General features: G+C 40.3%; 1 protein-coding gene across 4 annotated transcripts; it reads left to right on the top strand.

The window, feature by feature from the left end:
• The first annotated feature begins 519 nt into the window (after positions 1 to 519).
• On the top strand, positions 520 to 20,208 carry LOC109625098 (immunoglobulin-like domain-containing receptor 2). 4 transcript variants are annotated; one of them, XM_069525769.1, is made up of 11 exons: positions 521 to 680; positions 4,011 to 4,385; positions 7,996 to 8,115; positions 11,759 to 11,815; positions 14,333 to 14,479; positions 14,593 to 14,760; positions 14,893 to 15,021; positions 15,372 to 15,717; positions 15,813 to 16,548; positions 17,338 to 17,370; positions 18,153 to 18,277. In XM_069525769.1, exons 1-10 carry the CDS (start codon positions 524 to 526, stop codon positions 17,368 to 17,370), a joined length of 2,268 nt encoding a protein of 755 aa, XP_069381870.1. In that variant the 5' UTR covers positions 521 to 523; the 3' UTR covers positions 18,153 to 18,277. The 4 variants fall into 4 exon arrangements, with proteins under 4 accessions (XP_019935745.2, XP_069381870.1, XP_019935743.2 ...); XM_020080184.2 differs by lacking the exon at positions 17,338 to 17,370 and having other exon boundaries at positions 18,153 to 20,208; XM_020080186.2 differs by lacking the exons at positions 14,893 to 15,021; positions 17,338 to 17,370 and having other exon boundaries at positions 520 to 680; positions 18,153 to 20,208.
• The last annotated feature ends 2,618 nt before the right edge of the window (positions 20,209 to 22,826 follow it).

Genomic DNA, 22,826 nt, shown 5'->3' with positions numbered 1-22,826 from the left:
AAAAGCAACTACTATGCAAGTAGAGACAAAAACAAAGCCCTCTCAGGCAAAATGTGTTTTGTGAATTTGGGCTATACAAATAAAATTTGATTTGATTTGATCTGAAGTACTTTCACTTTCAATACTCCTTTTCATACTCTAAGGATATTTAAAAACAAGTCCATTGCAATTAGTTTTAATTATTTTAGGACATTTAAAAGCAAGTACTATGGAAGTATGTTTACTACTTCAAGGATATTTAAAAGCAAGTGCTTTACAAGCATTTTTGACTTTTAATACTTTGAGGAATTTTAAAAGCAAGTACTATGCAAGAATTTTTTTGTAGGTTAATGTGGTACTTTTACTCGAGCTCATTTTTGTCCATGTAGTTGTACTTTTAATAAAGTAAAACTGTAAGTACTTTCTAATCGTTTTCTCAACGCTCATCCTCGCATTCACCGCGTGTGTCGACAAAGCTTTTATTTTGAAACTTGCAACCGCATATCCCGAGTTTTATTGTGACGAGCTTGACGCAGGTCCCGTTATGTGTCAGTTGGTCGGGATGGAGAGACACAGAGAAGAAGAAGAAGAAGAAGAAGAGGAGTGCGAACATCAGGAGGAGACTTCAGTGAAACTCTTCTGCAGGATGAGAGAAATGTTCCTGAAGCTGAAGTGGTGGATTTTCATCGCTTGTGTTTCAGGTAAGAGATGAAGATGGAGATGGAGATGAAGAGTAACAGCTTGTTTAGCTCCGGTCACGTTTGGCTAACGTCTCCACAGATGAACACAGCGACCTGCTGCTTCATGGCTGCTGGGACCAATTCAACATTCAAAACAAACTTCGATCCAACACGTTGAGTTATTTTAACATAGTGTTGGGGACATTTGTTCATTTCTTAATCTCGGTTCTTCAGTATTTCACTGTAGAGAAGTGTGAGTGTTTCTTTGTGCTGGGCTTCAGTCTCCACATTTAGTCATGTGTGAAAGAGTCCCAGACTTCTGGGGGGTTGAGGATTAGCTGGTTTAACTTCTGACTGGTTTAACTACAGGTCGCTCAGTGCAGTCACAGTTTCCTCAAATACATTAAAAAGTACTTTTAATAGAGGAAAAACACACAATACAGTAACACTAATCATTGATTTTCAATCTTATCCTATTTAATACCAAACTAGTAAAGGATCAAGTGTTCCTCTGGTACTTTACTTGGATGTATTGTGTGTTTTTCCACTATTAAAAGTACTTTTTAATGTATTTGAGGAAAACTGTGACTGCACTGAGTGACCTGTAGTTAAACCAGTCAGAAGTTAAACCAGCTAATCCTCAAATACAAGTTCATTTAATAGTGGAAAAACACACAATATATGCAAGTAAAGTACCAGAGGAACACTGGATCCTTTACTAGTTTGGTATTCAATAAGATAAGATTTAAAACGAATGATTAATTCCCAAAATAAAGATTATATATGTGCTTTAAAATGTATTTCTAAAGTCCTGATTGAATACATACATATGCACCCATTCATCCATTCATCCATCCATCCACCTATCTCTCCATGTATCAATCTTTTCAACCATCCATTTATCCATTCATCCATCTACCGATCCATCCAGCCATCCTTACATCCATCCATCTATCTGTTATCCAGCCACCTGTTCATCTACCAATCTTTCCATCCATCCATTCATCTATCCATCCATAGATAGGGTAAGATAAGATAAGACAGTATTAAGAAAGTCTTTTAAAAATCCTTAATTTTGTTAATGAAAAATATTTTTATGATTTGTTTAATAAAAAGCTGACCATGGAAAATCCCCTTAAATGTATCCCTCAGTCAGTCCATCAGTCCGTCCATTTGCTGGTGCTTATCAAGCACAGGTCATATTTACTCATTCAAAAGCAGGGACATAATTGGGGATGGCCATGCAATAAAACAAGATCAATTGATCATCATTCATCTACCTCAGATTTATAAAAGGTTTTGTTTTTTATCCAGTGTTTGTCATTCTCTTCTCATAAAGAAGAGTTTAAAACCACAACTTTCACTCAGAAACAATAATCAGTCTTTACACACAAAAGAAATAATGTGACAAGAAACATTTATTCTGCATTCTGGTCTCAAAGACACTTAATATCCATTATTGCAACAGTCGCCGTCCTTCTCATCCTCCTCCAGCTTTCATTTTCTCCTCTGGAGGAGGCTTCCTCACAAAACTAATAAAGCCTGGATCACCTGCAGCTTTTGATTCCAGGAAAATCAACCTCCTGGTGTCCCCCCCAGTTGTTAGGAGTCAGAGACCAGTAATGTCCTCCCTGAGGAATTTCTGTTTCAATGAGCTTGATTTATCTTGGTCTGAAGCGATGCCTGTTTTTTTACTTTTTTATCCAGAATCCACACCCCTCCAAGCCTTCAACTTTAACTATGAATCCCAGTTATCCTCAGATGACATAGACGAAACATTTAAATACTTTTCAGTTCAGCTCTGTAAACTGTAAAACCATCCTGTACACATGTTTTTTTTGGAAATCTGCATTCTGACTTTACATTAATTAACATTGTGCCTCGATGTAGCTAATTGGTGTTTTTGATCAAATCCATCAGACATCAGGCAACAGAACATTACAACAAGGAGAAAACTAAATTCAGTGAACTGGCCTGGTCTTAATAAAGTGAAGCTGCCGCCCCCTTCTCACATTTTACCTCATCTCTGTTCACTGGTGCGGTTCAGTCACGCCTCCCACTGTTCAGCCACAGCAGCATGTGCAGATGTTTCAGGGTGTGTGTGTTTGTGTGTGTGTGAGTGTGTTTTTTTCACATGTTCATCTCTCCAGTGTGTGTTGATGTTGAACTGCCGAGCTCGAGCTCCTGGTCATCATGTGACCCAGAGAGACATCAGAGGGTCCAAAACAACCTCGGGTCAAACTCAGGTCACATTCAGATTTAAGCAACTCAAAGAACCTACATTTTGATTGTGTTATGTTATGTTTCCACTCCTGTTACTTTGTTTGGTTGGTTGGTTTCTATGTTATTTAGTTTGTTTTAAGCAAGATTTACACAAAAACACCTGGATGGATCACCATGAAATTTGGGAGAACTAGGATCAGGGAGGACCTAGTGAAATGTTGGTGCAGATCCTGAAATGTTTTTGAGGAAATGATTCATGCATCTCGAAAAAAACCAAACAGGGAAATGTAGGTAATATTTATGTGTGTAAAATTTGGTGCAGCTTGACTGAATTTAAGAGACTGTTGGCCCTTGGCAGAGGTATGTGCTCGACTGAGAGCCACTCAAGTTTTCTATTTTTATCTTGTCAAACTTAAATGTTATTTCATTTAATCGCAAACAACATGCAAGCCTGTCTAGTTAGTGCAAACCCTAAAATGTCTTGATTGACTAAATCGCTAATTCACTAATTTCAATCAAATTCATAACAGATATGTTTTCCATGAGGTGAGCTTGTGGTTTGTCAGCTATTTTTAAAGTGAGCAGACGGGGGCAGGTGTCAACTGAGCCTCTGAATCACTGCGTGTTGCTATTTGCTGCAGTCGTTCCTTAATCCCCTTCATTACACATTCTCAGGTATTACTGAAACTTGTTTTGGCTGCAAGGTCTGTGGTTTTCAAAGTCTGGCACTCTGCAGGCAAAGTCCAGGCAACTACAACCCCTCCAGCAACAAATTGGCACCGTTAGAATTATGTCGCATTAAAGGTTAGCAGTTCCTGTTTGCAATGGACCATGGGTTGTTCTTTCGGATACCACTGGGCTATTTTGAATCTAGAAATGATCTGCATCATCTTGAGAGATGAGTACAAATTTTGACACAAATCATTGTACTAAAGGTTTTAAAGTACCTGACCTCTGCATCAACTGTTGACTATGTTTGAATACCCTAACATGAGCTTTCTCAGAGTTCAACAAACAGTGAATTAAATGATTATCAAGACTCACTTTTTATTTATTTATTGGTAATTATTTATTTTTCCATCTTTCACTTAACTAATCCCTTGTTATTGTCTCCTTCCTCCTCCATAGGTGTCCTCCCTCCCTGTTGCTCGGGGGTCAATGTGTTTGTGAGGGATGAGAAGAGGTATGCTGTGCTGTTCCAGTCCGTGGTTCTGCCGTGTCAGTACACCAGTGTGTCCACGCAGACCCCCGTGGTTCAGTGGGTCTACAAGTCATACTGCCGCGACCGCACTCGGGATTCCTTCAACTTCCCCGACAGCCTGGGTGGAGGCGGGCTGACGGGTGGGACCGGAGGAGCCGGAGGAGGGTACGAGACGGGGATGACGGCGAGCTACCTCGACTGCTCTGACAGTAGCCGGACAGTCCGAATGGTGGCCTCCATCTCTGGTTCCTCGATCACACTGTCAGAGTACTACAAGAACAGAGACATCTCCATCATCAACAGTAAGACTCCTGCAGCACTGTAAAATAAGTCAGAAGAAATTTCACAGTTTTAGTTTGAAGGATTTGAATTTTAGGGTGTCCAGTTTACTGCCTAAAAGAAATAGCACCCTCTTTTCTTTTTGTAACATATTGCTTGAACTAATGCTCTTGATTCTTCGGCTGCCAAAGCCTGGCAAGTTTTGTGAAAGCCAAAAATCAGAGCATTGGCTCACACTCCCAACAGATTCCAGATTAAATGCCCCAAACTCAGAGAGATTCTATGTACATGTAAGGGAGGTATGAGGCACAGGATTTAGAGGCTTCACTGTACACTTTACTGAGCTTTCAGAACAATCAGGTTATATAAGTCAGAAGAAATGATTAAATACCCACCATCAACACTTATTTACAAATGCTACAGTTTGCTGTGAGGGGAAGATAGGAACGTTTTTGAGAGAATAGACAAAACTCAAATTATTCCAATCAGAAATAACTCATCAACTATGAATATTTTCTCAACAAGTGCATAGTAGAACACTTCTGTGGAGATTCTCAGTCATCCAGGTTGTGATAATACTATGTAGGTAACTGGACTATATACACATGAACAACTCCACAAATTACTGCAGTTTGATGTGTTTACATGTGATTTATTGTGAGGTGTCTCTGAATCAGATTTTAACACTTGGTTTTACTTTTAATTAGTGAAGTGGCTGTTCTTAACAAGCCTGTTTGGAAAAGGCTGTTTGTTTCTACTGTAGCATGTGGCTTTCTTTCTGAAACAGTAAAAGTGACCTGCAGTTTGCACTGCAACAAGTAAAGTCTGTGGGACTCAGTCCACAGAAACCTGAAGCATCACCACCTCTGCTGCACTAGGAGCTGCTCACTTGTGTGTTCAAAGTTCTGTGAAGCTCGACTCAGTACGCAGAACCCCGAACTGGAGAATCAGTTGTTGTTGCCGTTGTTGTGATCGACAGTGTCACGTCGATGAGTTCCAGCCGCCGCTGCTACAGAGCGCTGGTTGCCATTTTATTGAAAGTTTAATAAATGTATCACATGTCAAAATTGCACAAAATTCGACACTGCACTTCCTTGGACCTTTAACAATACACATGACAAGTGAGGGGCCGAAGATGAAAGGTCCTCAAGATATGAGAGTCACACAGATTTTTCAAATTTGCAGTAATAATAGATAGAAGATTAGTAGACACAGGATTATTGTTGTGTTTATATATGAAGTATTGTAAAGTGTTCTTGAGTGTTTAGAAAGGCACCACAAAATATATGTTGTCATTAATTAAGATGCTCTCAAACAGTGTTATAGATTATCATTGACAAATACATCTTAATAATAATCTTCTCTAATAAACATCTTCTCACACCAGTATTTGTATTGGCACTTTCATTATGTCATCAGATAAGTAACACAAAGTCAGTGCCATCATTACGTATAGTTTGTCGTCCATTAAGCAATAACAAGGTTGTTTTTCAAACAGCAGACTGGGGGGTGGAGCTTGTTGAGTTGTATTAAAAAATAAATCTGTCGAGCTAATAAATATTACAGCAGTTTACCACATATTAAGCACAGGAATTCTCTCTGATGCCCTCCCTCTCTCCTGAGGTCTACACTTCCTTACAGTCTTACCATTGTGCCTTTAGAAGACCATCTAAAGGACACTGCTGTGCATATATGCGCGTGTGTGTGAGTGTGTGTGTGTGAGTGTGCATGTGTGTGCACTTGACAGAGTGGCAGCCTTGTTTGCGAGCCCTCAGATTTATGGAGCTCTAACTCTGGCCGAAGAATCGGCCTTCTCTTCACCAGCCAGGAACACAGACAAAAGAAATGGGTTTTCATGCTGTCCTCTCATTCATCTCCACCTCTCACTCCCTCTGTTCTGATGTACTTCAATGTCTCGCTTTTATTTTTACTCTCTAGATCTCTTCACATCCCACCATCCAAACACTCAGTTCTCTCACTGTAGGCTCTTTACTGTCTTCTCTTTTTCCGTCCTACTCCACCTCCCTTCCTCAAACAGGTCAGTGTAGTGATGTTGTAAATGGACAAAAATATTGAAAGCTTCGACTATGTTCCTTTTAGAGACGCCCAGTCATCCATACTCATGTAATCCTATTCAGGGTCTCAGGGAGGCTGCTGGAGACTGTCCCAGCATGCACTTGGCAGGAAGGGGGGGGTTCTGCTAATCACATTGCTAACACACACACACAAACCAACACACTCACTTACACTTATAGCCCCTGGCAGATGTGTGAGGAAAGATAGAATGAATCAAGGAAAACCAACAGGACAGGTTTGATTTCATCATAAGATTGCTTTAAAGTAAATAGAATGAAAACAAATAAAACTTTGTTTGCCGCATGAGTGGAGGTGTAACTTTGTTGAAAGTGAGACTGGTCACTGTGGTGCAGCCTGGTCTCTCCTACCTTTTCCTCGGCTCACAGGAAAAGGAAGTGAATTATACAACCCGTTTCCTTTCTGCTGTATTTATACGTCTGACCCCCTCACAATGGAGTCAGCAGCCCAGCATTGTCTCGAGTGTTCAGCTCTTTGGCCAAACTATTTTGGAATTGTTTTTTACGGCTTCAAATCTTGTTTCCACAATTGAAAAAGTTCTAATGGAGTTTGACACAACATGCATCATCCTAAGTGATCACAAATATACACTTTTGGACGAAGTGTATATTTGTGAAAGTGTATGGACACTATTGTTTCTTAGACTATATATAGAGCTGGATGATATGCCAGCTCCCTGATGGTGAAATCAAAGTGCTTTTCTTGCCCCATGGTGGCTTCCTGCAGTATAGGTCATAATCCCTGCCTCCTCCATGTTGATGGATGGGACATGGACCAAACTAAAAAGTCAAATAAATTTTTCTCAAATGTGGATTTGATCATTCTTATCACACTGATGATTGTTTCCTTTTTCTGATAAGTTTGGTTCCAATTACTTATTTGATTCTATAAAAATGATAACAAGAGACTGGCTTGTTATTGGTCGAGCATGTGTATCGACTCGCTCCATCCTCCTATCCCTACCGTGCAGATTCTGGCTCCAAATGTGCTCGATGGTAGTGTTCCTATCCAGGATATCTTGACTTCATTTCATGATAATGGGAGGAAGTTTTATGCTGTATTTGTATTTTTATACACTGGGCGATTCTGGAAGTGTAGTTTTTTTCGTCCTTCTTGAATGAACAACTTTAGAATGAAGTGGAATGTCAGGCCTTGTCACCCAACATCAGTGGTTTACCTCACCACTGCTCTCCCACTGAATGGAAGTAAATCCCTGCTTCCAGACTTTGAAAGTCTTGTTGAAAGGTTCTGGAATTAGTTGTTCAATGTAAAACTTGTGTTGTCACATACCTTTTGGCATAGAGTATAGCATTAAAATGCAGAAATGCAAACATTGATATGAAAGAGTTTACAAGGGTTACTTATTCCAAAAATGCACTGCTGGAATGTTTCTGAAAACATGTTTAAACTTGAAATAGTTGTATTTTCTGAACTTCGCCACCAGTATTTCACTTTTTACTCATCCCCAGCAGCATGAAACAGTGAGGTGTTAAAGGATTTAGTTACTCGTTTTTAACTTCTTTCCTTTTTCTCATGCAGAGGCAGATCTGCGGATTGGAGAGGTCCAGTGGGGAGATAGTGGAGTTTACATCTGCAAAGTGGTTATATCTGACGACCTCGAGGGTCAGAACGAAGCCCCTGTGGAGCTGCTGGTTCTGGGTAAGGTGCCACTATACTTTTCCAACATGCTTATTGCAGAGGATTTTAATTTTGAAATGGACAAAAAAATCACCCTAAAAACTCGGCCACACTGAATCTTTGCACCAAAACGTAAATTTGACTGGTCAACCAGCTGAAACACTATGCTCCAGAGTTCCTGACCCTAGTGATGTCCCATCACCACTAAAAACAATGATTGGCAGACTACACACTGCAGTATCTCTTTCATAGGAATCCCCCCACACACATCATTAACGCTGAATTAAATTTTACATAAGAAGCCTTTATGAACTGACCTATTCATCACTGGCAGCACAATACAAGCTCATTAATGAGCTGATTTATAATAGTGCCACTTCTTGGACACTCTCATCACAGCATTCACTCATACTGTTCAGCAATTTGAGGAAACCTGCGTGTGTGTGTGTGTATTCTCTCTCCCATGTTATAAAAGTGTCTGCAATGTGTTGTGTTACAGTGACAGTGTACTTTTCTGTGTCAGTTACAACAAATATTTCCATGACAACGACTGAGAGACTGTGCAGCTCACTGTGCCCTAATTCACTCTGAGGCTGAACTTTTGTTTGGCTGGGGCTCAGAGACTTATGTGTACGAACAAAGATACACACACACACATTACACAAATACTTTAACAAGTACTGGATAATAAGCTACAGTGAGGAGGGACTTGAGTGTGTTCTAAATCCTGTTTTTAAGTTAATGATAATGATAAATTAAGATAATACAGCCAAATAAGGTTGCTTAATTTTCCTGCATTAGTTGCCCTTTGCAGTCCTCAGCCTGGCATGAGTTACACTAAATCCACCTTGTTTAGCTAATATAGCATGTGAGGCACTTGTTCTGTTTCCATAACAACAGTTGGGGCCACAGCAAATGGATCGGGGGGCTCCTTTGTCTTTTTAGCGAATGGCTTCGCAGAAAAGGAGACAGGGAAGATTTAATGACGTGGGGGAGGGCCAGCAGAGCGTGGTGATACAAAAGAGGTGGGATGATACCATGTGAGTCACTCGACTGATGTGGACGTCTGAGAACTCAGTGGATGATAAAAAGAAATATTTAAAATATCTGCTTCTCTACTGTCTATCTTTAAACTTCATCACCATTTTCATTGTGCAGAAGCTACTTGTTAAAACTTTGGCAAATCTTTAAGTCAAGAAAACTTCCACATGAAAGTTTTCATTCATGTGTCACCCATTGAATTTTTAATTTAACTATTATTTTACCTAACATTTAAAATCTATCAAGAAGGAGTGTATGAAATATAATTGTATGACTTGTACTTTTACTTTTTAGTTTACCCTATGTCCATCCGCTAACATAGAAGAGGCGGGGTTTAAAATCTATACTACAGCCCAGATGTTGAGCATGAGTGAATGAACATAAAAAATTAAAAAAACAAATGTAACTTTATGATGAATGACTGAAGAAATGGATAATATGTGATCCATTCATCCACAAATACATGAATTGATTGCGTAATGAGCAAATCATCACACAAACAATCTAACAGGTGGATTGTTTAACTGATCTTCTTCTTAATCTTAATGCATCCATCCTGTAATTTTACAATCAGAATTTCATCTATGTTAGATAAGGCTTTTGTTCTGGTTTTGTATCACAAGAATACAATTTACGAAGGTAGCCTTGAGCCCTGGATATAGTAGGGAAAGCTCTGTAGGTCACTATTATGTCAAGAAAAGTTCAGATGTTTAGTTCAGATGATATAAATAATATTAATAAGTTAACATCTGGACCCTGGGCAAGTCACGTGTAAGCTCGATAAAGATTTTGTTTTTGTTTTTGAGCCTACTCCCTCTTTAGGAGGAGTAAACCTGCTGTCTAGAGTAAAAAAAGCAACCCCAGACATATTTAAAAGTAAATCTTGGTGAATCACCAGCCTGCAGGCAAATTCATGAGTAAGTGGAAACATCTCAAGTGAGCTGCCTTTGACGGCTGCAGCAGGAGGGAGACGGAGGACAAAAACAACAGATAAATACTAAATTAAAGATGCCTTAAATTTACAAAAGTGCACAATGCAAATTTTAAGAATCTGTTGTTGAGATCATGTGAAGATGCAGCAGCTTCACAGTGAACTTAATAGTTTTCTTTTGTTTTCACATCCAGCAAAGAACACGTTTAGCCTTCCAGACAGATACTAGTGAGGTATGAGGTATGTGCAGTCAAACCAGAGTCAGGCTGAACAGATCCAGTCCAGCTTCCTCTCTGCTTCTCCAGTCCTTCTCTTTAAAGCTTTAATACTCCTTTTCTTCCTCTCCACAATAATCACACTGTCAGTGGTCAAACACCAGTGTCTTGTTCTCTTCTCACAAAGCTTCAGCTCATGAGGTCATGTGGAAATATGCTCCAAAACAAAACACACCCATGCACATTTTTTCATCAGCTTGTGCTACACTGCCCTTGATCTATAATCCTAATGTTTCGTCTCCTGACCTCGTGTAGAGTCCTTTACTGCGGCCTTAAAAAGGAGAAGTGAAACGAGACAAGACACAACACTGGAACAATACCAGGTGTTTGGAATTGATGTTTCGTTTTTCTTCTCCAAAAACATCAAACCTTTTAGACTTTCAAAAAATCCACTTAATAAATAAGAAACGGATTCTTTATGGATTTATGGTGAGGGTTGGCATTCAAAAAGGTTTCTAATGCCTGCGGGCCATTGACAGCCACTGACCAGATGGATGCATTATGTTTTAGAGCTGTCTGTCTGTCCATTCGTTCCCTTTCATTTTTGCCTTGAGGGAATTTCCAGTTAGTTGGACTGAAGGATGAACTTAGTAGATATTGGTGATCAAATGTCACAACAACAGAAAAACCTTAATCTGGAACACTGCGATCATGCGTCTTGTTTGCTGTCTGCCCTTATCGCCAAAAGCTCTTGAATCTTGTTTTCTTCAGCGATAAATGAGAGGCCTGCCAACATCACCTGCATATTTTACACATTGGTGGTCTATGTATGGTGGAGAAATGAAATGTTTGACAAGAGATTTGTTTATATTGGAGTTAATGGGTCTGAGTATTTTAACGATCGATTGCAGTCAGAACTCATCCCTCACTTAAGGTGCTAATGTTCTCATCCAGAAGTTACGTTCTTGACTGGTCAGAAAACAGAGACAAAGAAATAGTTTCAGGAACAAACAGCTTATCTGCAGTTTGTTTTCCTTTTTTTTTGTATGAGGAATGTTTCCATCTGTGTTTTTGCAGCTCTTGCATGTAACATTACTCACAGCACCTTGTCATGTTATTATCACGAGAATGATTCATGTTCCAGTCGGTCTTCTCATCAGACAGATACCCACACAGCCTTTAAGATGGGAAATCTCAATCAATCTGCTGATCAGTCGCTCTGATGTGAGGACACACTGGAACAATATCAGAACGTCCTCTGGTGCATGCTGCTGTTGACCTGCCAACTCTTTCTTTTTCTCCAAGTATCTCTTTTTGTTTTGGTCTTCCTTATCTTCTTGTGCATGCTGTGGCAGAAGTAACTTTCTTTGAATCAGTCATTCCAAATTACATCAAGCCAATTTCCCCCTCTCCTGTCTTTCCTCTTTTCTGCTCTTGTCACCTCTCCTCTCGTCACCTCTGCTCTGTCTCTCTCCAGGTTTCTCAGGTGTGCCTGAAGATCTGCTGCCAGAATTTGATTTGAAGATTATGCCAGGTAGGGGCATAATGTGTCCTCACCCTCACCTGGTCTCTTCCATTCATACTAACCCTATTTACTGCTTCAAACAAAGGTCTATGAACCCTTTACATGGTAGAAATTTAGAACTGTAGTTTCTGTGCTAACAGCTCTGTTACTGTCTAACCCATCCTCATTTTTCATCAGCAAACTAGAATAGCTCTCAGTAGCTCACATACCTCCACCAAGGCCTAATTGTCCCCTTTTATTCACTTAAAGGTTCTGTGTGTAGAATTTAGTGACAGCTAGTGGTGAAGTTGCATGTTGCAGCTGAATACCTCTCACCTCACCCTCCCCTTCAAAAACATGAAGGAGAACCTGTGGTAGCCTTCAGCTGTCATAAAAACTCAAAAGGTTTTTAGTTTGTCCAGTCTGGGCTACTATTAAAAAACATGGCAGCCTCCGTGGAGAGGGCATGCTCCCGATGAAAAGGGCTCATTCTAGGCTGAAGAAAACTATACCATTTATATAAATTAAAAACAAATGAAAACCTCAGTGGGATTATTTTATATTTCATTCATGCCAAAATCTGACACACTGAACCTTTAAGCTGCACAAATTACACACACTCAGATATCAGCCCCTTAGTGATTGTTATCATCAATACATTAGTTCTTGAGAAAGTGACCAAAAAAAATGAGAAGGAATTCCTGGATGCTGCCCTTTAATAAGATCCACTCCAAAACTCTCTTGTTTTATACCCCACCCCTCCACCAAGTGTCAAGAAAATCAGCTTGGTAGTTTTTTAATAGTGATCCTCCTGACAGACAAATAGCACACCTCCATGTCAGAGGTAATAATGTAACAGGTGTTTCAGAGAGCTCAGAGCTGTTGTTACTCAGCACTCGTCAGATTATGAGCTGGCCGTTGCTCCCACTAAAATGAGTTGTGCTGGTAAACAGCTATTATGGTCATTACAGTTATTTATGTTTGCGGTTAACGTGTCATCGGACACAACCCAGTAAAAACGTGGTGATGATGAGGAGGGAGGGAGGAAGGGAGGGAGGGAGGAAGGGAGGAAGGGAGGAAGGGAGGGAGTTTTCTTAATGCCACATCAAATTCCTGTAAAACTTTTTTAATCCCAAAGTTTGTGGGAGAGGATGATTGAATGGATGGATTGTGTGGAAATGACCCCCGATAATGACTCACCAAGTCAGAATGGTTAGTGTGAGTTTATCTCAGCAGTTAGTGTTGCATTAGCACATGATGTGTCCACGTCGACTCCCACAGTGCTCTGTGTGTGTGTGTGTGTGTGTGTCTGTGTGTGTGTGTATCACATTACAAACTTATTTGTTGTAACAGACAAACCATTAGTATCTCTCAGAGCAGCATAAACTGTCCTTTTCCTTCCTGTAGCAAAAACAGGCTTCCCATGTGAGTGTGTATGATTGTTTTTTGCGTCTGTGTGTTTGCGTGCCAGCATATGTGTGTGTGTGTGTGTGTGTGTGTGTGTGTGTGTGTTTGCATGAAGGACATTACATTGTTAACATTTCCTTATCTGCCTTCTCCTTCCCTTCCCTTCCCTTTCCTTTGCTTTGTCCCTGTAGACAGATACATGTAGTTTATCTGATCTACTTGCTTTATCACTTCTACCATCTAATAGTCTTTTTTTATTTTTTATTTTTTTTAAACTTTTTTTTTAACATTCTGGTTAAGGTTTAATCTGTTCTGATTTGTTACATATAAAGTTTTAAAAAAGATCCCAATAACAGAAGGCACACTCATCTCCCTCGCTAACCCGTCACAACATCCTTGTTCTACAGGAAATGCATCACACTGAGGAAGAAAGGATGCCATGCCATCTGGCTTTCAGCTTTTGTGCATTAAGGGAAAATATGTTAAAATATTTCTTTCCTTTTGATACAATTTTGCTTATTAACCACATTATCCTCTCTGGATATTATAATACTTCAGACTTTCAAGGATTTCTATCTTGTCATACGTTAGTACATGTGTAGCTTTTGTGCTGAAGTGAAAGAAATAAAAAGTGAATAAAGAACCGAGTTTCTTGTGAATCCCACCTTTAGATTTTGTGTAATCCTGTGCAGATACAAACAACCTCCTTGGTGGAGGGTCATAATAAAAACGTCACATCCCTCAAGGGCAGGGAGCTGTGATAAATCATTCAATTAATTGAATTCACATGAGGGCAGCATCATTTGGGTTTAAAGCAATGTTGGTTATTAGACTTCGATAGCTCACTCCAGGCCTGAAGTTTAGTTAGCCGCTACGAGCACAGCCCCTCAACATCTCCAATCAACTGTGTTGCATTGTGGTTAATGTAGACACTGGATTTTGACTCTGTGTGGAATAGAAAACACTGATATATTCATGGTTCTACTACATCAGTTTGTTGCAGAAGTGCGGTGCTTTAAAACAAGCCAATTGTGTCTACACAGTGATCAAGTAAAGCTTTGCCTGTATGTGTTGGTTTTATGTGAGTGTGTGTGTTCTATGTATGTTTTATGCAGGATTGTGTGTTGTTTGTACTTCCAGAGTGGGTGTTTGTGGCGTCGGTAGCGCTGGGCAGTGTGTTATTCCTGCTGTTGGTTGGCGTTTGTTGGTGTCAGTGTTGTCCTCACTCCTGCTGCTGTTACGTCAGCTGCTGGTGCTGCCCTGACACATGCTGCTGCCCCAGACACCGTGAGTATAAACACACACACACACATGGAGGTGCAAAAGTTCAGAATACAAGCCTGCCTGAATTAAGTGTTTCCCTGGAATGTCTTATTTGGATTGTGTGTTGCTCTTTTTAGTGTATGAGGCAGGTAAGGGTATAAAGACGGGAACCTCCACCCCTCAGACACCTGCCTACCCTCCATACTTCGTCTCTGGTGTCCCGACCATGGTACCTATCGCTCCTCCCTCCCTAGTGGACAAGATGTCTTCCGTCCCCCCTTCAGACGGCAGCCTACTCACAGCAGGTGAGGTCTTACTCTTTATTTGCAAGTGAATATGTGTTTTTAAAATGACTGAACGAAGAAAATAAAGTAAATGCGCAGACACACAGACATACAGAGATTTCCTATGCTGATGGGTCAAGTATGTATCTCCAGTGCCGATGCATGCTGTAGGGCTTCCCTACCGTGTGCCTTCACCTCAGGATCAGGACTCTCTCAGGGTGCTACAGTATGTAGAGAAACAGCTGGCTCACTTCAACCCCTCCAGATCCATCAGCCACCAGTGTAAGATTCATGAACCCGTGCCGTGGCTTTACTCTCTCAAGGATCTGTCAAGACTTGTCCATAAATGTCGATGGATAGAAACTGCATGCTCTACTGTATTCTGCTGTTGTGTCTTTGGCTTTTTATTCTCTTTAGCCTGTCTTGGCATGCCTCTCTGCACTCAAGCTTCCTGCATATTGAGTTTCCTGTAGTTCAGAGGTGATACAGTAGCAGGCCTGCATGCCTACTTACCTGAAGATTTTAACAATTCTCACTTTGACACTTTTTAATTTCATGTGGACTTTGATTCTGGCTTTCTTCATCTGCAGTGTCTTTCTTTATTGACGAATGACTTTACTTGACCTGTTCAGCCTGCAGTTTGTCCGAGCTGAGCTCTCTCCACGAGGGAGAAACAGGCTTCCGCCAAACATACAGAAACATCCAGAAGAAAGCTCTGCCTGCCATCCCTGACCACGACCCCCAGCTTGAACCCCAACGCTACCGTGACAACCGCAGCCCAGAGCCACAGCGTTACCGTGACAACCTCACTTCACCCAAGCGGCACCGGGATAACCCCGATCCAGAGCCTCGGCGATGCCAGGAAGAGCCTGTTCCTCCGCGACGCTACAGCGATGATCCTCCATCCTCCTCACCATCGCGCAGGCTTGTACGTAATCTACATCAGCAGAACCATAGCGAGGAGGAGAACCGCAACAGGTACAGTCATCTCTGAATCCTCAGTTTCTGTACACACACCCTCACAAACCTACACGTCACTCTGTCCTCTCTTGGCCTCGGGCTGTGTTTTGCAGGTGGAACCCTCGTTCAGAGCATCTGCACAGAAAAACGTACCGCTCTGCAGGACGCACCGGCTCACTGGACGAGCTGGAGGAGTTTGCTTCCTGTTACAAGCAGAAAGGAGGCAGAGGAGCAGAGAAGTCGGAAGAAGACAGAGGACACTATGAGATGGAGTTTCTGGAGTCTGGTCGATATCCTTCCTACCGTGATGGTCCAGCTCAACATTATTACAATGATGAAAATGAGCTGGGAGACAACAGGGATCATGAAGATCATCCCAGATGGAGCAGGAAAAATGGACACAACATAAGTCCACTTCCTTCACCCAAAAAGAGGAGGGGCACATGGGATAATGATCGTCCTGCTCCTCCTCCTCCCAGAGTCAGTCCGCCATCAACTTCCTCTCAAGAGAAGGACTATGATGGCACATTCCTGAACAGCCTGCTTGAGCGCAAGGCTAAATTACGTGGGGTCAGCCAGGGGAAGAGTGGGGCCCGAGGTGAGGAAGATTCAGACACACCCTCAAAGGGCAGCTCGAAAAAGAGCAGCGGAGAATCCAATTGGCACTGCAGCCGCTCGCCCAGTAACAGGCCTGAGGTAGATTCACTGCCTCCTTACTCAGACACAGAGCGGAGCAGGACTGACAGGCCATCACCACGGCCGCTCCCCACAAACACTCGCTCCCCTCAACCTCCTACCCTCTCCCTGCACAGCCGCAGAGAGGAACCCAGAGACAAGTCCCGGAAAGTGGTGAGTTACATTCAAACCTATAAATTGTTGGTAGGATTGTTCGCTAATTTGCAGCAACTGCAGTGAGTAGCATCTTCTCTTCTCATCAAAAACTGATTCTAGGTTTGTTATTTGATGAATATATTTGCTAACACTTGGCTAACTACAGAGAATTTAACACCTAGTCTTTTCAAATATCTTCTCGGGCATTTCCACCAAACAAACCTCCCCGGGGGCCTGTGAACCTTTTGAGGAACTAAACCTGTGTTTCAACCAGAGGAACTGGAGATTAAATTAGAAATGATTCTTCCAGGGAGCAAAGAGTCCCAGTGCCAGGACAGAACTTTCTGATGATTAAGAAACTATCAGGGCAAAGCAATAAAGTACTGTCATGTCATGTTTAGTAACATTATAAATGATGCTATGCTGTTTCTTCATTAGAGAGAGTGAGAGAGAGACAGAAGGGACATGATGTGAGCAGACAAGATAAAAACTTGATTTGATGATTGAATAATTAAACACTCAGCAGGTCGTCCACAGTAGAAACATTTATCAGTCCTGTATATAACCCCAAAACACATTTTCAGGCTCCACAGTTTTCATAAACCTGCACCTTGAGAGTGATCATGTGATTAGGATTATGGCACACTTCTTTTTTGTTCAATTTTCAAGAGCATGGATGGGAGCTTGAATTCGATTATACTAAGAATATGTATATGTAATATTTTAAACCTGTTGTGATTAAAACAATTAACATGGGATCTCCGCTCTGATGCTGAGAAGTAAGTGTTGTTGTTGTACTTTTGACAGGTCAGGTTCAGAAGCTACCAGAGTGAAAACTAGGTAGAAGACTCTGTTCTGTATCCAACTACTCTCCATAACAATCATAACCGGTTGTGTCCTCCCTCACAGACCTGGGTCAAAATGGTATTCAACACCAAAGACTTCCTGAACAACATTACTTAATTTATCAGTAGGGGTGGGAATCCCAGATTAATTCACATTTCAATATGCGATATATGGCCCACGAAGGCGATAATATGATGACACAGCAATTCTGTGATAATCAACACATCATACATCAATCACCTGTTTAAAGAAAGAAGAAAATAAAATGCCCCCACAGAGGTCAAAGTGCAGGTTCGGTGTTTGACACAAAATGAGGCTAAAGAGTGCAGAAATAAATGCATTAAGTCTTATCTTAGTGCCTTTTTAGTCTTTAACATGCACACTGTTAATGTGTCCATGTCCACACGTGCCATCATTAACATGTAAAATGGTCCAAAGTATATAATGAATAACTGAATATCGATATTTGTCGCCAGATGTTTTGGTGCCAGTAAATCGATAATCATATCTCACGAGTCAGGTTGATGTTGATATATTGTTGTATCGATATTTTGTCCCGCCCCTATTTATGTTTTCTTCAAGCAAATCTGTAAATAATTAGAAAAAAAGTTGAAAGTCGCAGTTTGTCCCAGGTTCTACTTCACCACAATAACCTCCTCTGGCTAATGTCCACTGTCACTGCACCGTCTCACTCGACTGAACACAATATGCTTTGATATTCTTGTGTTTACTCTGCTGTTGTTTTGATGGCTTACCCTTTATTTAATCACCCATAGAGCACCCTCCTCAGCCGAGACTCCCTCATCGTCTGATCGACTGACGGACACAGACACTGACGTCTGGGAGCAGAGGGAGCACGCGGCCATGACACCGGAGGGGAGCAGCACGTCCGCTGATCAGAGATGATGGAATTGACTTTGAGTGTGGACGGCTGAATCAGTGCTGCTGATGAAGCAACGAACAGATACACTTTTATTATCGAGAACTTTCCTCGTGTGACGTGTGTCGCGGAGTGATGAGGTCATCGCCGCTCAGCTTCTGTCACCAACTGCCTCTCATATATCTCAGCTGGACTAACACTGAACTTGTGGGTGGGTCGACGACCTGGACAATGAGCAGGACAATGTCCGTCTTCCCTCATCTCGCTACAAGACGCTCTGACTTTACTTTACGCTTCGAGCACAATGAGTTTATTCATTTCAATTTGATGAGATATCTGCATTTAAAAAGCTCAGTTATAGCATCAACACCGTTATTGTAGAGTTGACTTCAGTTGTTTGACAACACGCAGTGCGTCCACACTCATGTATTCTGACACAGACACACCGGATTCAGAGACTCTAATGTCAACCAAAGCTGGAAGCAGCCGCCAACATGATCCTATGTTAATGATGTGCATCTACAGAGGGGGTGGACGTAATAATGTGAACAGCTCATGGTCGCTGCAGTTCACCCTCATCTCTATGTTGACTTTCAGCATCTTTTAACTAATTGTTGTTTTTATTATGGTCCAATACGTTTGTGTCTCTGCCCACAGTTTCCTTACGGCTCTAAACCAAAGGGAAGACAACAGACACTGTTACAGTAGCTGAACCCAGAGGAGCATTTACAAACAAAGTCTTATATCTGTTTCACTTTAAAGTTGTTTGGAGACTAAAGGAGAGTTAACAGGGAAAATTTGGGACTAAACCCTAGAGCCCGGCCGATATGAGCCTTTTACCAGACATGTCGTTTTGGCGATATGCGCTAATTTGAAATCTTTTATTTTACAGAATTAACGATGCAGAAATGATGTGCACTTATGTTTACAAAATGAGAAATATTTTCTTAATTCAAGTTTTATATATTTGGTTGCATTTTGTGTTTTCTTTTCATATAAAGTTATTTATAGTATAGTGTTTAAACTAAAATATCAAGCCTTAATGTTAGTTCCCGTATTTGCTGCAGTGGTTTAAAGTAGAAGCAGTAGCATTACCCTTTTCTCTGTATGTCAATATTCTTTATATAGTATTTAAACATGTTAGAATTTGCACAAAGTAACTTCGAGAGATAACCTGATTACATTTTGTATTTTCTTATAAACATTTAAGATATTGAACTTTAGCTTAACTGGAAAACATGTTTGTAGTAAAGTCTGTTTGAGAACACTTCATCTTTTTATGTGTGAGGTGTGATATGATTGTTGTAATTTTTAAATGATCATGTTTGTCTACGTCCTCCAGTGAGACTGTGTACATAAGATGAAGTGTTACTCAGCCTCTTCTTATCACTGCTGAGTCAACAGCTTAACTAACACTTTACTGTGTTATCAAACATACACACACACACACACACACACAGTACAATGACCCACTGATTTCTGCACATCTATCAGTTGAATTGCTTCTTCTGTTCACAATAATTTCATTATTCCTGCCTTCATTTGAGGAAAGTCTAACGTCAACGTTTCTGCTGCTGTCTGGTACTGACAAGTGTGTGCGTGTCTGTGCGTGTGTGTGTGTGTGTGTGTGTGAGAGAGAGAGGAGTGAGAGGGAGAGAGAGATATGACTCTTCTGTAAAGGAGACAATGTGTAATGGAGTATGACTCATGGCTTTGTTCATTGTTGTAACCATAGTTTGTCTGTCCTCACTACACTCACACATCAGCTCCGTCAGCTCAGCCACACAAATCGTCTGTTTTGTCCTCCACAGTGACAGAGTCTGTGACAACGCTTGTGTCCGCTGAAGTGTTTTCTAAAATGGCGAGATGCACGGTGGCAAACGAAACATTGAGACACATACGCTGTTCATCTTCGTATCTTCTCAGCAAATAAACTCAGCAGAAATATGAAATATATGAGTTCATCCTTTATTTTGTTGTATGAAGTTCCCATGGTCTGTTTTTAATGAATCATGAAGTACAGGCATATTTCAGAGGGATGTCCTGAGGATTTTAAACAATACAAATAGCGAAAGTATTACACATAAATCCACACGCAATAAAATCCAGGAGTCACATAACATTAGACTCGCTGGGGCCTTTTTTATGCCTCTGTGCCAGCCAGGGGCCAGAGACGATACGTTTTCAGGTTCGTACCATTCTTCTGAACCAGATATCTCCAGAACGGAATAAAGGTGATTTCTTTAAATTTGGTACAAATGTTCAGTTGGACTTAAGGATGAACTGATTTGACATTACATGATCCAGATCATGATTAAAGGACTATAGTATAGAGTATTATATGCATTGAGATATTAATACATGTTCTTAATTACAGGATTTGACTTCTTCTTGACTACAGGGAGGAATTCAGTATGATATCCAGAAGGAGACACATACTTTCTCTCTCAGGGGTTTGTTAAACGTGTTGTTCTATCAGTGTGTAAGAGGGAGTTGTTTTGTGTGTGTGTGTGTGTGTGTGTGTGTGTGTGTGTCTGAGCTCATAAACTGTATGTTTGTAATGGGAGGGATCAGTTAAGACGGTGGCCACTCACAGCTGGAGAGTATTTCAGGAATGTTGTTGAGCAACTCCCTCCTGGTCTTCACAGAGGCATCAGCAGGGAAACAACGCAGCACATAGTAAAACAAGTGTGTGTTTGCTACTTGCTCTGGTTTAATGTGGGCGGGGATCACCTGGATTTCAGGAACTGTTTTTTGCGCCAATCAGCCTTGAGTAAAATTTAAATGGAAATCTGCAAATGATGTCTCTGATTCATACATTAATATTTAAACTCAGGATTTGACAACAGTTCTACAGAGGCATACGTAGAGTGAATGTAGTGTTTTATTTAGGAAGAGGTAGCAGCAACACACCGTAGAAACAGTACAGTATGGTGTTATAAGTATATTTTCAAAATGAAAGCAAAAGTATTTACCTTAAAATGTAAAATAAAGATGTTCATTATGCAAAATGATCCATTTCAGAGTCTAGGTATTACAATATAAAGTTGGATTATGCGATTAAAGTATAGGTTTGATCTTAAATAGCCTAATCTCTAATAAATACATAATGTTTTTAATATCATCATCAAATCATAATATCTGTTACCTTATAATAATAACCTGAATCTGCAAAGTAACTACAGCCGTAAGATAAACGTGGAGTGAAAAGTTACTTACTTGGGTAATTGTACAACCACAAATAAGTCCTGATAAATTATGTTCATTATTATTATAATTGTAAATAAGTCTGTGTAACATATGAAAGTGTAGTTTCATTTCATGTAATTCAACAGAAGTGAAGAGTCAAGATCGTTGATGTTTTAGCAACAGTTGTCCTTGGCTGATGTAGCTTGGTATATAGGCAGGTATGTTTGGAGTCTGCAGTGTATTTGGATTAATATTAGGCATGCCTGGTGTAGTGTCACAGTGTTTTACTGTGGGTGGTTTCTTGATTGTGTTTGTACAGAATCAAATCAATAGAATGAGCATGCAAAGCAGTTTTTTGTGTTTGTGGTTTAAGGCCTCAGCAGAAAGAACAGGACTCGAAGAAGAACGAGCAGGAAACAGTGGGTGGATGTTGGCAGAGGTTTTCAGGAAAAACAAAATATTGAGGAGCTGCAGGTGCAGAGTGGTGAAAACACTCTGAGTCTGAAGGACATGAAATATATAGAAATCACATGACAATGAAACTCCTGCACAGATAGAAACAGGTTTAGACTGACATCTAGTGGATTAGGCTCAGATCTGCACTACTGGACAAAACAAGACTTTGAGTCTTTCCGCTGTTTTTAATATTAAAGAAGGAAAACAATCCCAAGAATCTTTGTCTCTAACTGGACCGATGATTTTTTTCAGATGATTTTTATGTACGATTAATTGTCATCTGATACAAAGCCTTTTTCCAAAGAATCGCATGGGAACGGAATTTCACTTTAATTTTGCAAAAGTAATAATAATGACAACGTGACCATACGAACAAAATATTTTCATTTTCTGTCTGAATTTCTAAACCTCTTTGTTTACAATCAAAAAAAAAATTCATAATTTCAAAGTTTAAAAAACTTTAAAAAACTTATCGTTTTGTTTGATTTTCTGAGGATTTTAATTTGTCAGCTCTTTTGTGAATTGTGGTCACATTTCCTGTGAGGGAAAAAAAAAACAATTAAAGAAACACATTCAAAGAATATTTATTCATTTTTACACATATTTGGAATTTTTCATCTTTATGTTTTTACTTTTTGGGATCTCAGTGAACACCAGACACATGTTTATACTCCATATCATCGACTCTGTGTTTTTATTCAATAATTGTTTTATACATTCATACAAACAAACCAAATCATTCCTTTTTTCTTAAATCAAATTTAAGAAAAATGAAAACATATAAAAGTCAAATAAATGAGGGAAATATAAAACATGTTAAGAAGTGTAGTAAAACACAGATTGTAAAATAAAATGACGTCCGTTTGGAGAACAGTTCTTCAGTCTAGACAGTTTTACTATTGAAGCTGTGTGATTGTTGGTTGTG

This window comes from Paralichthys olivaceus, chromosome 1 (genome assembly GCF_024713975.1).
Source record: "Paralichthys olivaceus isolate ysfri-2021 chromosome 1, ASM2471397v2, whole genome shotgun sequence".
In the NCBI taxonomy this organism is placed as follows: Eukaryota; Metazoa; Chordata; class Actinopteri; order Pleuronectiformes; family Paralichthyidae; genus Paralichthys; species Paralichthys olivaceus.
Note: the sequence above shows the minus strand (reverse complement) of the source record. Positions and strands in the feature narration are given on the sequence as shown.

Excerpts from the sequence above, each read along its gene's own strand:
- LOC109625098 (XM_020080184.2), top strand. The coding sequence starts at position 524 with ATGTGTCAGTTGGTCGGGATGGAGAGACACAGAGAAGAAGAAGAAGAA. Across the intron at positions 14,480-14,592 it reads ATGCTGCTGCCCCAGACACC|TGTATGAGGCAGGTAAGGGT; the intron begins GTGAGTATAAAC and ends TGCTCTTTTTAG. Across the intron at positions 16,549-18,152 it reads GAGACAAGTCCCGGAAAGTG|AGCACCCTCCTCAGCCGAGA; the intron begins GTGAGTTACATT and ends AATCACCCATAG.